At 45.4% G+C, this 15,373-nt stretch overlaps 1 protein-coding gene across 3 annotated transcripts in view; it reads right to left on the bottom strand.

The window, feature by feature from the left end:
• APMAP (adipocyte plasma membrane associated protein) overlaps nucleotides 1-14,289 on the bottom strand; it is a 53,340-nt gene extending 39,051 nt beyond the window's left edge. For 2 of the 3 annotated variants that reach the window (XM_023731384.1, XM_004376411.3), the window contains exons 1-2: nucleotides 14,100-14,289; nucleotides 4,231-4,347 (exon numbers count right to left, since the gene is read on the bottom strand). In XM_023731384.1, coding sequence (XP_023587152.1) covers nucleotides 4,231-4,347; nucleotides 14,100-14,191 — 209 coding nt within the window. In that variant the 5' untranslated portion in view covers nucleotides 14,192-14,289. The remainder of the gene's footprint in view (nucleotides 1-4,230; nucleotides 4,348-14,099) is intronic. The other variant, XM_023731383.1, reaches the window with a different exon arrangement.
• Between the last annotated feature and the right edge of the window lie 1,084 nt (nucleotides 14,290-15,373).

Here is a 15,373-nt window from a genome sequence, read left to right as displayed (position 1 = left end):
TCCTTCTCCGAGGAATGGTCCCTCCTGATAACATGTCCAAAGTACCTGAGATGACGTCTCACCATCTGTGCTTCTAAGGAGCACTCTGGCTGTACTTCTTCCAAGACAGATTTGTTCATTCTTTTGGCAGTCCATGATAGAGTCGATAATCTTCGCCAACACCATAATTCAAAGGCGTCAATTCTTCTTCAGTCTTCCTTATTCATTGTCCAACTTTCGCATGCATACGAGGCAACTGAAAATACCATGGCTTGGGTCAGGTGCACCTTAGTTCTCAAAGTGACATCTTTGCTTTTTAATACTCTAAAAACAGGTCTTTTGCAGCAGACTTGCCCAATGCAATACGCTGTTTGACTTCCTGGCTGCTGCTTCCTTGGGCACTGATTATGGATCCAAGTAAAATGAAATCTTTGACAACTTCAATCTTTTCTCCGTTTATCATGATGTTGCCAACTGGTCCAGTTGCGAGGATTTTTGTTCTCTTTATGTTGAGGTACAGTCCATACTGAAGGCTGTGGTTTTTCATCTTCGTCAGTAACTGCTTCAAGTTCTCTTCACTTTCAGCAAGCAAGGTTGTGCCATCTGCATATCGCAGGTTGTTAATGAGTCTTCCTCCAATCTGTATGCCATGTTCTTCTTCATACTGTCCAGCTTCTCGGATTATTTGCTCAGCATACAGACTAAGCATGGTGAAAGGATACAACCTTGAAACACACCTTTCCTGACTTTAAGCCACATAGTATCCCCATATTCTGTTCGAATTACTGCCTCTTGGTCCGTGTACAGGTTCCCCATGAGCACAATTATAATGGCACTATTACTCTGCAATAAAGAGAAAGGAACTCCTGATATATGCTACAACATGGATGAACCTTGAAAACATTTTGTTAACTAAAATAAGTCACAAAAGGACAAATATTGTATGATCCCACTTATATGAAATAGTCAAACGTAAAATAACCAAAGTATATTAGTGGTTACCAGAGGCAGAAGGGAGGGAAAATGGGGAGTCATTCTTTAGGGTGCACTGAGTTTCTGTTAATGATTGTGGAATAATTGGCAAACAGTGTTGACGGATGCACAACATGACGAATGTAACCAATGTCACTCAATTGTAAAAAACACTGACTTGGTAAACATTTTGTTACATTTCTTGTCATTGTTGTTGTTGTTAGGTGCTGTCGAGTCGGCTGTGACCCTATGTACAACAGAATGAAAGACTGCCTGATCCTGCGCCATCCTCACAATTGTTGCTATGTTTGAGGCCATTGTTGTAACCACCGTATCAATCCATCTTGTCAAGGGTCATCCTCTTTTTCGCTGATCCTCTACTTTACCAAGCATGATGTCCTTCTCCAGGGACTGGTCCCTCCTGATAATATGTCCAAAGTGTGTGAGATGAAGTCTCACCATCCTTGCTTCCAAGAAGCATTCCGGCTGTATTTTTTCCAAACCAGATTTGTTCACTCTTCTGGCAGTCCATGGTATATTCAATATTGGTCCAGTTGTGAGAATTTTTGTTTTATGTTGAGGTGTAATCCATGCTGAAGGTTGTAGTCTTTAATAAAACAATTTTTTAATTTTTTTTTTTTTAGAAAGGAGCAAATAGAAGCACAATAAATGAAACTCAGGTGAGGTCCAGGGGAGTCTGGCAGGGGAAAAACAGAGTAAGAGAAACACAGCTTCCACATTCCCTGACCTCCTGTACTGGGGAGAGATGTGGAAACTGAGAGAGCTGGTTGTCAGAGACACTTGTCAGTGTAGACCATTTCAGGTCCCACACGTAGCCCCGCTGAAGTGACCTGGGCTTCCTGGTGTCGGCCACATGACCATGCCTGACAGCACGGTCACTCTGCTCCTGTCTCACGACAGCACCAAAACATATCCCGGAAGACACTGCCAAACACACTATGGAGTCAGTTTGTCTCTGCATGCTGTGTCTATTACATCTCTCTAGTCTCCTAAATAAGGGGGAAGAAAGCATGCCACGGTGAACAGCAGGTTTTTGGTACAGCCCTACTGCCTTCCTGGAGATTTCACTAAGTACTGAAGCCAGCTGTATAATAATCCATTCTGGAAGGGTGTCCACTTCTCTCCTCTTTGCCCCATCAGTCTCTGGTCTATCTGTTCTCTATGATTTCTCAAAGATTTCTAACTGGGTCTACAGTTTCACAGGCAAGTCTCTTAGCATCCTGGGAGATGGACTCTCAAACACTCAAATCCACTGAAGGCTCCTGCCTCCCCCACCTCTTTGCCTGACTCCACACCCCGGGCTTCAGAGGTGATAGAGGCAGAGCAGAGGCTGAACAGTCCTGCCTTTCTCAGTCATCACAATGTTAAGCACTTGCCCCAAAGAGTGGGGCTCTCCCTTCCTTGCTCTTTTGGCTCTGAACAGAATTTAAAGTCTTTTTTGCTGTTGTCATTTGCATTTTTTCCCAAACCTCAGCCCACTGCAATTCTCAGACTCTCTGCCAGTGTTTTGCTTTTGTTGTTCATTTTGGGGCCCATCCTCCCAATTCTTAAGCAAGTTGTTCCCTCAATCTGAGCCCATGGGAGCAATCTGTCAGCCACATCGGTTTTGCTGGGTTTCTCTTCCCTGCCTTCCTCACCAGCTCACCTGTGACTGCACAGGCAGAATTCACTCTTCAGAGCCTCTTGGGCCACATTTCCTTTTAGTTTCTGCTCAGGGCCACATGCCTATCTTTGAATTTTTCACCACTCTTTTCACACAGAAATTCACTTTTACTTTACTGAGGTCAAAGTTTTTCAGTCACTCAAGCTTAATCTATCCCTCACCAACTCAAAAACTCAAACTTCACTTACTCTCTCCTCTTCTATCAGCAGAAGTATCCTTCTTTTCCAAGGTCAACTTCCCAATCTGTGCTCTGGATCCTCAGCTGGGGACACCCTCCCCTCTCCTCTCTGCTTAGACAAGTAGATTACCCAAAAAGGCCCAGGTTAGTTCCTATTTGGGGTGGACTGAGCCACACTCTTTGATCTGTTAAGTGGAGTTAACAGGAGAGAAGCCCCTTCCCCAACACATCCTGGGAGCCCCTCGGGATGCTGAAGCAGGCCCCTTCTGAGAGGATACCATATGTCCTCAGGCCCACTTCAGGCAGAGATACATGTGAGGATCCACTGGCACACCAGAAACCACAGAGCTAAAACTCAGAACTGCTCCTAGTCCCCATGCCTTCTTCTAGTCTCAGTCTCACACTAGTCAATCGTGTTTGACAGCACCTGTAACTTCCCTAATTCTAAATCCAACACAGAGTTATTGATTCCTGTATATATGTGTCAATTTAAGGTCACAACTGTGTTCTCTTTATGTCTTTGTATTATATGTTTTCTTTGTATCTACCTTAGGCATACTAAGTGTTGACTATACATTTTTATTAAGTTGAAACCCATATAAAGCCTCAATTTTTATTTATAAAACATTAACACATCATTCAGTTGTATGTTACAATCACTCTATAGGTAGACAGAGTTCTTGCCTGAAGTTTTCAAAACCTTACGCATTTAAAATAACCTTTAGGCAGCTTCACCTTCCTGGGCAGTTTCAAGGAGAAGGAAGCATGTCTAGTTACTCAACTGGACTGCACAACCCTTTCGACACCAGTTCTACATCAATATCATAGATCATTGCAACCAAGGAAGTCTAGGTCTGTACTATTACAATTACATATACGAATTATATTTCATGGGTTCCCTAGGTATATGCTGATTTTTCAAGTTAAAATGTACTGCGTCACTCATAGTTCCCCATCAGTTAAAGTAACTTAGGAAAAATAGAACATTAATCACAGGTATTAAAAAAATTATCTGCTGATAAAATTCAAACAGGGCAATTTAAACTTCACCTTTGTGGGTGCTTTTGCCACTTTCAATGAATTTAGGTTATCTATCTCTAACTTAACTGTTTGGATTTTCTGAGTTCTCTTATTGGTTTATACAGTTTTGTTTTTAAACTATGACACGGACAATCCAAACCAAACCCACTGCCGTCGAGTCGATGCCAACTACAGACATGGACAATATCACACATAATATCCTGTGTAACATCCAATTCAATATGAGAACTAGGATCCTAAAGAAATCACAAACCACTATTTCTCATAACTTACCATTAAGGCCAGATTGGCTTAATTACCCTCCGTTCCCTAGAGATTATTTCAGTTTATTACATTTACCAAGCAGCCCTTCCCACAAGTTGCTGGCACAGCTCACCTGAGAGGCTGTGGGTCTATGGGAGACTCCAGCAGCACCATGGCGCCAAGCAGGGGAACGGTGAGGGAAACAGCAAGCATCAAGAAAGTCACTCGGAAGACTCTGCCACTAAAGGTGCTGCCAGAAATAAAATATACAGAGGTGATCAGCAGAGACTAAACTGGTGACAAGCTCGCCTGATCTTTTGAGTCCTTTCTGAAACATAACCGACAGGAGCAGGGCCTCTCACCCCAGTGTCCCCACTGCAAGGCCGCTGACCTCCGTGCCTTGTGATTAAACTTTGTCACTGTTTGCTAGGATTGGCAAATACACCTTTGTTCTTTTTTTAAATCTTCCAGCTGTGTGGGACACTCTAGGCAGATAATTCCATACAGTATAATGGGCTGCATTTGAATCCTCTAGCAGAATTTAAAGAGGGCAAACTCAAAGATGAGCACAAAAAGTAGTGGGAAAAGAAAGTCCCAGTGACATAAGGGATACACATTCATCCACATGGCAGGCAGAGGTCTCACGATTTCCTGGGACATGGGTTCAAAGCAGTGACTCTCAGTACTTGTCAGTCTCTAAGATTTCTCAGGGTTCCTGGGCAGAAGAAGTGGAGAAAAATCCATGAAGCAAATGGACGTAGAGCAACATCCTGAACCTACAGTTCCCAATGATTTTGCTTATCACCCCTTTAACAATTCAAAAGGAAATCCAGTTCTTCCAGCTTGTAGAAGAAGTCTGGCAGCTACTGACACTAATTCACACAGAATTTATAAAATTACAATTGTAAATCATCACTACTAAATCCTTCAGAAAATCTGAATCTTGGGAATCTTAAGTGAAAGTTTTTGGATAAATGACCAACAGTGACTAAAATATCTCTCAGCCAATCCTCACATACACTATTACTTACCTGGTAAACAAAGGAAAACATTTAGCTTCTTGCTAAGTGAACTTCATAGTATAACTGTTTACTTACATTAATGGCACTCAGATTTACTACACACTTGACACTGTGATTAATTTAAAGCAAATAAAATCATAAGCTCCTAAGGTGGAAAATCTTTTTCTATAAAAAGAAAAAGAAAATTGACTTAAATAAATCAAGACCCACACTTAACAAAATGGAATTGATTTAAGAGAAATGTTTTGTGTTTGACAGAAGGCTGTTCTGCTGTTTCAGCGTGTCTAACTCTGTTCTGGGTTCAGGGTAGAAATGTGCAGGCCCACGTACCATTCCCCGCTCCCCAACAATCAGCCACAAGACTGTCGGAGAGTCTCTTCACCCTAGCAGCCCGCAGGCTCCTCACTGTAAAACGGGGACTTGGAAGGAAAATCCAACATCCCCCCCTCCCCAGTTCTGTACACGCATGATTTTAAAAAATGAATAAATCAGAAAATAATTCTGTTTCTACTGGGGAAGCTGAGGTGAAAGGCAAAGGAAAGACAGACACAGAAGGTGCAGACATTCAGACAGCACACCTGAGGTGTGGACTCTGCCAACAACCCACGTGAGTCGGAGACAGATTCTCCCCCAGAGCCTCAGAAAGGAACACAGCCCTGCCACTGCCTGGATTTTGCCCAGGGAGATCCAGACAGACTTCTGACCTACAGAACTCTAACACACTAAATTTGTGTTGCTTGAGCCACAAAATTTGGGTAATTTGTTGCAGCAGCAATAGGAAACTAATACTGATTTTGGTACCTGAAGTGGGGCACTACTGTAACAAACACCTGCTCTGGAATCAGGCAGTGGGTGAAGAGTGAAAGAATTTTGAGAAGCATGACCAAAAAAGACTAGACTGTCTTGAACAGAAACAGAAGTATGGATGTCAAAGACTTTGCCAGTGAGGACTCGGACGGCAGTGAAGTGCACGGTAGAGGAAACTTAAATCTCTTAGAGAAAACCTAAAATCGTTGGGAACAGACTGTGGGTAAAAGTATGGATGTCAAAGGTGTGCTGGTGAGGGCCATGTTACTGGTCACTGAAGGAAGGGGATCCCAATTATAGTGTGACAGAAAGCTTAGCATAATTGTGCCCTGCAGTTATGTGGGCAGCAGAACTTTTAATGATGGAACTGGAACTTAATTGCCCTTTTTCCCTACAGATTATAGTGCTGAGCAGATTTCAAGCAAAGTGTTGAAGGTGTGGCCTGGTTTCTTCTTGCTACTCTCTCCTCCAGTACAGGACAGGCACAGGGAACCGTACTAACCATTTCTCTTTTCTTTAAACACTTTCCCTGCGCTAATAAGAACGTTCATCTGTGCCCATTTTCCTCCTGGTAACCTTCCAGAAAAGATTTTGTCCCTAACTTTCTTCTCTTCACTCACGCAGAACTCAGAACCCACTCTCCCAGTCCAAAACCAAACCCACTGCCGTTGAGTCGATTCCGACTCATAGTGACCCTATGGTACAGAGTAGAACTGCTCCATAGGGTTTCCAAGGGGCGGCTGGTGGATTCAAACGGCCGACTTTTTGGTTAGCAGCCATAGCTCTTAACCACCGCACCACCAGGGCCCAGGCTAGGTAAACTGCCAAGTTGTTAGCCTTTCCCCCTCTTGCTAGCTGGGAAAGGAGGTGGTCCACGCCCAACACATGTTGGGGAAGGAAGCAGTCAGCCAGGAGGGGGAAGGTCAAGTCAAATCTTCCTGCCCAGGCCTCTCTCCACAACCCCAGAGCCACACAAACCTCTTCTAATGCAACTTATGCTAGTCAAAGGGTACAAGAACCACAAGTGCATGAGATGGCCTTTGCGACACAGAAGAACCCTGAGCTGGACACAGAGCAGATGCACGCAGCCAGAGAGGCCTGCAGTGGGGAGAGGCTTAAGGGCCATGAAATAGCAATGATAAAACCAGTAAAAGTATGAATTTGTTGAGCACTTACTATGTGCCATGCAGCATGCTTCAGGTGAGTAGCTAGACAAGAACTGTGTACCTCTCTACTTCACAAATGAGGGAAGTGAGCAGAGAAATGTCCAAGTGGCTTCCCAGCAGCCTGCTGCAGAACTGAGTCACAATGGAAAGTCAGTCTGACTCTAGCCTGTGGTCAACATTAGCAGCACTGCCTGCCAAAGAACATGAGGAGGGACCTAGAGCCATCAGTTTAAACACTCTCTAAAAGTTAACAGGATGAAAATGTTCTAAACTTAGACTGTGGTGATGGCTGCACAACTCTGGGAACATGCTAAAAACCACTGAATTAGACATGTCAAATGGGTGAATTCCATGATATGTGAATTATATTATATCTCACTAAAGATGTTTTCTAAAAGAGCTATTTGTTCCACTAGTCAAAGTGCTCTTGAACCCCAATGATCTCCTTTAAGTAAGGATGTCTAACATCATCCCACATGACAGAAATGACAAAGGACCTGTAAAGTGAAGCAGGGCTTATTTACATGTACAAATGATAGGAATGTTTTTGATAGTGTGGTTCGTTAGAAAGCAGGACCCAAAGAGTGGAACCCATGCAAAGGGGCACAATGGGACACATGGTCCTCACCACGACTGCAGCCCAGAGTCACCCACACAGGTCCTTTCGGTACAGAGTCCATCACGGACACTTTCTGCCCAGACAAGGAGGCTGGCGTAATCACTGCCCAGGAGGAGTGGTCCCTCAGGGAAACCACATTATGCAACCTTCCACCATGTCAACAGTTGTCACGAGAACCATGGCAATGTGACCCAAGTGCTACTCTACGCTTTCCTCTCCTCATGTGACCCTACATTAACAATTTCCCCCATTCCCTCAGACCCTACATTGTTAACTATCCTTTACCAGACTGCAGCTTGCATTTTGAAAATCTTAATTTGGTCATCTGATACAAAGCTTGTGACACCTGATTATATAGTCAGTTGCCCCTTCACACAATGGTAAAAGGCTCAATTATGTCCAGAACAAAAAGCCCATGGCTTATGGCAAAGGAAGTCAAAATGGGCCAAACTGCATCCTACATCACCCATCCTTACCAGGGGTCTACCTGTAACGCCCTCTTATAGTATAAAAGCAGGAGAAGAATCTAGAGGCTGCCCCGTCCAGAGCTCCTCGGGCACTCGGTCCCTGCACTGCCTGCATCAAGATGACCTGGCAGCTTTACACAAGCAGACCCTGGGCTGAGGTCCAGACTCTAGTGGGAGGGTCCAGAGTGGGCCTGGGAGGCCAGCTTGTTTTCACGCTCCCCAGCTGTTCCTGATTTGTAGATGACACCACTGACCTTGTCCAATGCCCTCCCCAGTAAAACAAGTCTGCTCAGACTGACGACAGGTCACCATCCAGCCTCTACTGAAAGCTCTGTGGTCAAATTTCACAAACAGTAGCACTGTGCAATGGAACTTTCTGCAGTGATGGAAATGTTCTAAATCTGCACTGTCCCATACAGCAGCCACACATGCGATGGGCTACTTGAAATGGGGCTAATGGGATGTAGGAACTGAATGTTTACTTTTAGTAATTTTAATTAATTGTAATTTAAGTAGCTACATATGGCAAGTGGCTACTGTATTTAGATAACACACCCTTAGACCATTTAATATTCCTTCACTCAGAAGCATTTATGTGCCAGGTACTATTCTAGGCCCTACATAGAGTATAGCAGTAAATAAAATAAGCCAAGTAAATACAATAAAGTTTCCTGCCCTCCGTGATTTTAGTATAAATAAGCAGATGCCAGACAGTGACAAACACAATGAAGACAACTAAAGCAGGACAGTAGGGTAGAGTGATGGAGTGTGCTGGCCACACACAGGGGTCAAAGCTAGTGACATGTGAGCAGAGACTTCAACAAATCTGGGGAGAAATCAAATCATCTGGGGGAAGAGCAACTCAGGCAGAAGAAACATAGCAGGACCTCAAAAAATACCTGCCATATGAGTGAAGAACAAATGCTCTAAGGAGTTCTGTTAACAGTGCCTATCTCTAAACCTTGACCAGAGCAGGGCACTGAGCCAGAGTGAGTGAGGGGAGTGGGTTAGGGCTAGAACAGGCCAGGCCCATGGACAGGGTGGACCCCAGAGAGGCTGGGAAGCACCTGCTAACATGCACCCTGAAAGTCCACAAGGGGCCAAAATAGACCACTTCCCAAGCTCCTGGACTCACAAAGCCCTAACTTCTTGGGTCACCTCTGGACCACGTTCTGAGAAACATGCTTTCCTCCTGTGCCACTGCCTGGCCCAGCTCTGCCCCCAGAGCAGCAAACAACTGTCCTACCTGACAGCGCTCCCAGAACTGATCCTCCGACTGCACCATCCTTTAATTCTCTCTGCACAAAGCACCCCAAGTCCTGCAGAAGCTCCTCAGGCAATGGGGCTTGCAGACCATTCTTTCTTCTGGTTGTTTCAGGGTTTGTCAAAGTCCCCCACAAAATGTGATGCCCAGAACTCAAAGTCAAGCTTTAGTCTAAATCAGAAGCTGACATTCCACAAAATGCCTTTCATTGCCAAAACTGAAAAACAAGATTTCACATAAAAGTCTAGGTTTCCAGCTTCTCTTGAAAAAGTGGGAGATCTGGCCCTATGAGACCTCAGTGCCACCATACAGGGTCCCTGCTCTTCAGACAGGCACACCCTCTCCACTTCTCCCTAGACCCATACTCCCTATGGAACCTACACATGGGCAGTGTAAAAGCCAAACAACATGATGTGTATGCAGACTTAAGTTCTCTGACTCCCCTTCCTTGACTGTTCCCCTGGAGGGCATCTGAGTCTGTTACTACCTGTGCAGAGCTGGAGGAGGTGCCTATCCCCAGGCCCTGGGCACCATACTTGCACTTATTTTAGCTCAGCCCAAGGCAAACTTGCAGGCAACTGCACGCCTCCAGCCATTTCTCCACATCCGCATCCCTCTGACTTGGCGCACTTGCGCTAGTTTAACTTAAGGCCACTACAGTTCCCCTATGAAATCTGTACGTTCCCATCATGCTCTCCTTCCCAGCCTGTGCTGACACATCCTGGTAAGCTGGCAACTTACTAACCAGGTGTGTCTGGGTAATCAATTTGTTTGCCCTAATCTCTCAGAAAAGCTGGGAGCGAAGCTTGCCCTCCCTGAGGAGATCTGCATCCTGAAATTTCACACAGTCTCTAAGGGCAAGTGAGCAATCACCATGATGTAAGAGGATTTGACAATTACCACTGGCTCAGCCACAATTTACAAAATCCTCTGTGTATTCTCCAGCCTAATCTGAAACGTGTTTGCTCTCTAACTCTTTCTGCATAGGGCACATCAGAGCCTGGAGTCGTGCACTGAAGCCCTTAAGGCCAGCCTCTGTGAGATCAAAAATGACCTGTGGTTTTTGAGGAAAACCTGTTAGTCCCAAATCACGAGGACCTGCAACCACAGGTGTGAAGGTGATTCCTGGAACTAAAGGAAGTCAAATAGAAACAGCCCAGTCTTTTTAAGTGACTGCACTTTGAATCTGTTCTTTTCTCACATTCCTTTAACTGGGGCTTTGCAAACTGGTTTGTTCCAGTTGAACTCCTGCCGAATCAGCATTTCTAAGACCTGAAGGCTGGAAAGCACCTGCTAATGTGCACCTGAAAGTCTACAAAGGGCCAAAACAGACCACTTCCCAAGCTTCCCAAGTTCCCTGCTTAGAATATGCATTTCCACCCCAGATATAATGAATCACAATCTACAGAAGCTGAAACAAGATCCCCCAGGTGATTCTTATGTATAACTCACTTCCTGGAACTTCTTAGAAATGCAAATTCTCGGCGGGGGTTTGAACCAGAACGAACCAGTTCGAAGCCCTGTTTTAAACTGGGGCTCCTAAACTGCTGTTGCTGTGTGCCCTGGAGTTGATTCCGATTTAGCAGAACTGTCCCATAGGGCTTCCCAGGCTCTAATCTTTATGGGAGCAGATCGCCAGGTCTTTTCTCCCATGGAGCGACTGGTGAGTTCGAGCTGCCAACCTTTCACTTAGCAGCCGAGTGGTTAACTATTGCACCACCAGGGCTCCTTGTTGCTAGACTGTACGGGTCTTCATTTCATCACTGAAAAAAATTAAGAAACAAGTTACAAGAGCCATTTGGAGACACACACCCAGGGGCAGGGCTGAGAAGAAAGCTCTGGGTTCCTCACGGCTGCTCACATGGTGCCTCCCTTACTCTTCAGTCTTGAAAAGGAAAATGGACCTCATATAGATGTTTTTAATCAGTCCAAAACCCTTCAGATGTTTACTGAAAAAGTAGCTGTTACATTCTCAACGTATTCACTCTTTACTCCTAAACAGTTATATGTATGAATGTCAAACAACTATTTTCTCTTCCCAGACGGAACTGGGTTCCAAGAGAATGAATAGTTTCACAGTATACAATTATTACAAGTTTCTAAAGCATTTGGGGGAATTGATGCCTAATAATAACAATCGTAAGGAGTGATTAAAGCACTCGGCTGCCAACCAAAAGGTCAGCAGTTCAAACTCACCAGTCACTCCGTGGGACAAAGATTTGGCAGTCTGCTTTCATAAAGATTTACAGCCTTGGAAACCCTATGGGGCAGTTCTACTCTGTCATATAGGGTCGCTATGAGTCGGACTCGACTCAGTGGCAGTGAGTTTTTGGTTTAATAACAATTATAAGCTTGCACTAGTATGCTAAAGTGCTTATCTCATCTATGTTTCACACTGAATAAAAGAGTTTAACAACTAAATTCTCCATTTTAACTCAGAAACAGAAATTTAAGAGCTTTGGCATAAAGTCTTATTTCCAAAGTCATAATTTTCTCTTTTGACTCCATTACTCTGTAGTTTAGATAAACCACTTCACCACGTAGACCTCAATGCCTCCTCAGTAAAACAGCTAATACCACCTTATATGCCAAGAGTTATATATATGCCAAGGTACCCCTAAGGTGTCTCTTCCGCTGCTAAAATCTGCTGTACTACTTCTGTTCTTTTAATTTAATAATATATCTCCCAAGGCTTCTTTTATTTTGTTCAGCACATTAAAGTTTACTCTATAGTTAGCACAATTCTACTTCCTTCAGATTCCTATACTTCACCCACTATACACAAGACTTTTCTGTCTTATGTTGAACTCTCAACTTTCAAAGTAATCAAGATAATCAGAAGTACTAGAAATGACTACAAAAGAAATGAAAACTATAGAATTACAGAAGAAAAATACGAAAACAGCTATAACATTACAACAATGCATGTAGAAATGAAGATGGGTGACATGAACTCACTTCGAAAACATCACTGCAGATTTACAAAAAAAGGGATCAAACGAGAAGAGACCAAGGGAAAGAGAGGAAAATAAGAATGTTCATGGACAGGGAAGTCAAGAACATATCTTAAATAAACACAATAGATAAAGCAGCAAAAGATAACTTTGGAACATCCAATTTACCCTGCCAATAAGGAAGATATCCCCACAGAAAAACCAAAAAAACTCTGCTCCTTCAGGTTGGGCCCATCTAATAAGTGCCCTCAGGTGCTGTATGCCCTGGTTTTCCACATCCTGCACCTCAGGACAAACTCAGGCCCAGCTGTTTGTTCACTTATCATGTACATGTCTTCTGTAGTAAAGCACTGCCATCGTTTGCAAGTCCATCCTAAAAGGCTCATCAGTCATCAACACTTAAGTCATAATAGGCACAGTCTGTGGGGTGGTCAAGTTGCCCCAGTTTGCCCAGGTTTAGCACTGAAAGTCCTATGTCCTTAGAAACCCCTCAATCCAGGAAAGGTTGGGGGTGGTTGGTCATCCTACAGCCAGGATATATGGCAGCACCCTCCCAACCTTTCCACTGGCCCTGGGAGACACTACGACAACATCTTGTCTCCAAAATGCTTTCTAGAGCCCACACCCATGATGACACCACCGGCTGGCCTCTCCTCTCTGCTAGAGCTCGCCTTCGGATGCACTCCTCTTACTGTCATCACTGACTGAGTTCAGTCTGTCAGAGGCAAACGGTGCCCCTCATTCAGCATGTACCACAACCCCTGGCACACTGCCGATGATCAATAAATATTTCCAATGTTTCTATCAACATATAAGTCAATTACTCCCAGAGGGCTTGGCCTCTGGGGCCTCTTGGTTCTCTCTAAAAACTTAAAAGTTATGAAACTCAGGACACAACACTGAAAAAGAATTTTGTGTCTTATGTTGAATATTTTAAGGGTTATGGTTCTGTTTTTAACTAACAAAACACAGCATACTTAAAATTCTCGAAGATTGGGACAGGAAACAAAGATCAAAAACCTGAGACTTCTTCCATCAGACATCAACAACTACAGTTTCCTATACTTCTCTGGCCCTACCCGGAAAAACCTGCAAGGCTGAATTCTCACAAAAATTGCCTAACAATGTAACTTCTGTTCGCTGCTCTCTCCTGAAGTCCGCGGTGAGGACTGGTCGCGCACCAGGAGGGGCCAGGTGCAGAAAAGCAGCGCTAGAAGCCAGCTCTTAGCTGGATCACGAGGCGGGACGCGAGCATCCTTTCAGGCCTCCCTTCAGGACAGTGCAAGTAGGGGACAGGTTAGATGCAGGGCTGTGGACCGGGTGGCTCTGTTCTGAGAGAGGGTGGGCCGCTCAGGTAAGCCAGCAGGAAGGACAGCGCGGAGAGGCGGTGGGGACAGGGATCGGGCTGGAGTGAGGGGCAGGAAGCGGCAGGTGTGGCGCGTGCCGGGACCCCGAGACCGCGAGAATAACGCGGCAATTGGGTGCAGGGTGGACTCGAAGCCTGCAGAACTTGGCAGGTGCATCCGCTTCGTCGGAGCCAGTTTCCTTCTCGGTAAAATGGATCTTACAACGGGGATTAAATAAGATAGCGCACGCAGCGCCTTTGGCACCCCATTTACCCAGTTACTGCTATTGCCGTCCTTCTTAACGAGAGCCGCCCCGCGCGGCCCCTCTCCAGCGCCTGGCCCGGGGGTCCGGCTTACCTGCCGTCCTTGGCCTCCGGGGCCTGGCCATCGTCCGTGACAACCTGAGGCCGCAAGGGCCGACGCTGCCGCAGCCCGTCCGCCTCGCTCATGATGCAGGAGCCACCGCCGACCTCCTCAAGAAGCAGCGAGGACTGACAAGCACCAGCCCCGGCTCTACGCAGCCTCTGGCCTACGTCCCGTCCTCCGGCCTGCCCCGACTTCCGGCGGCGCGCGAGCTCGGCGCACAGAAGGACGTAACACCCAAGGACCAATCCGCAGTGCCGGCCCCGCCCCTTTCTATTGCTGGGCGGGTGGCCTCCTGAGCTTCGCTCTTGGGCTCTCCCAGCAAATTCGACCCGGGCTAGGTGTCAGCCTGAGACGCTGGGCTGGGCTGGGCTGGATTGGTCCCGCCGGGCGCAGGGCACAAAACGCGGTCACGAGCGAGCGCCGCCGAGGTCTCTGGGGCCCGGAAGCGAGGGGCTTAACCTCGGGCTCACCTGGCCCAGCCCCCACGCTTGCCGCTTTCGTCTTGTTTTCTGACTGTGAGACAGCGGTAATAATTATTATGAACGACAGTGCTGGACTGAGGTATTGGCCGTTAGGGCAGAGAGGATGGTGCTGTTTATTAAGTTGACAGAGACTGCTGTTCATAAGGCTAGTGAGTACAGTAACCCACATGGTTACCTAAAAGTATGATCTTTTCTGAACCGATCCAGTTAAGGCAACAACGTAGGCTATAAAATCTTTTCCCTTTAGTTAAGGACAGATGTGTATCAAATCTTTATGTAAAGGTTACAGCAGGCATGTGATAAAGTTTATAAAAGAGTTATCCTTAGAAGTAAAGGCAGCATATAAGTAGAACTAGGTACATTGTTAGGTGCTGGGAGAGGATGGTGAGCAAACTACGAAGGTCCCTCTCTTATGGAACGAAAACTAATGGGAGTGACTTTAATCAGATCATCATAAAAGTAAATGTAAAATTTGTAATAATTGCTTTGAAGGGGAAGAACATGATCTTGTGAGAGCATTGGGGAGGGGGCAGTGAAGGAGCTGAAAGTTGAATAGGATTTGTGGGAAGAAACCTGGAGGACTTCCAGGCAGAGGACACCAAGTCCAACTAGTGCCAGTATAAATCATCTTTGAAAAAGGCTTGTTCCAAAATCCAGTATTAGAAATGAACTTCCTTATTGCACATGGAGGCTTTCCTGGTGCAAACTTGCCATGACCTTTTTCAGTGCTAGATGGCACTAAAATTCCACATGAATATCCCAGGCTAAAGAACCAGCAAGACA

Source organism: Trichechus manatus, unplaced genomic scaffold, assembly GCF_000243295.1.
Source record: "Trichechus manatus latirostris isolate Lorelei unplaced genomic scaffold, TriManLat1.0 scaffold00042, whole genome shotgun sequence".
Taxonomy (NCBI): domain Eukaryota; kingdom Metazoa; phylum Chordata; class Mammalia; order Sirenia; family Trichechidae; genus Trichechus; species Trichechus manatus.
This window is presented reverse-complemented; position numbering and strand designations above follow the sequence as displayed.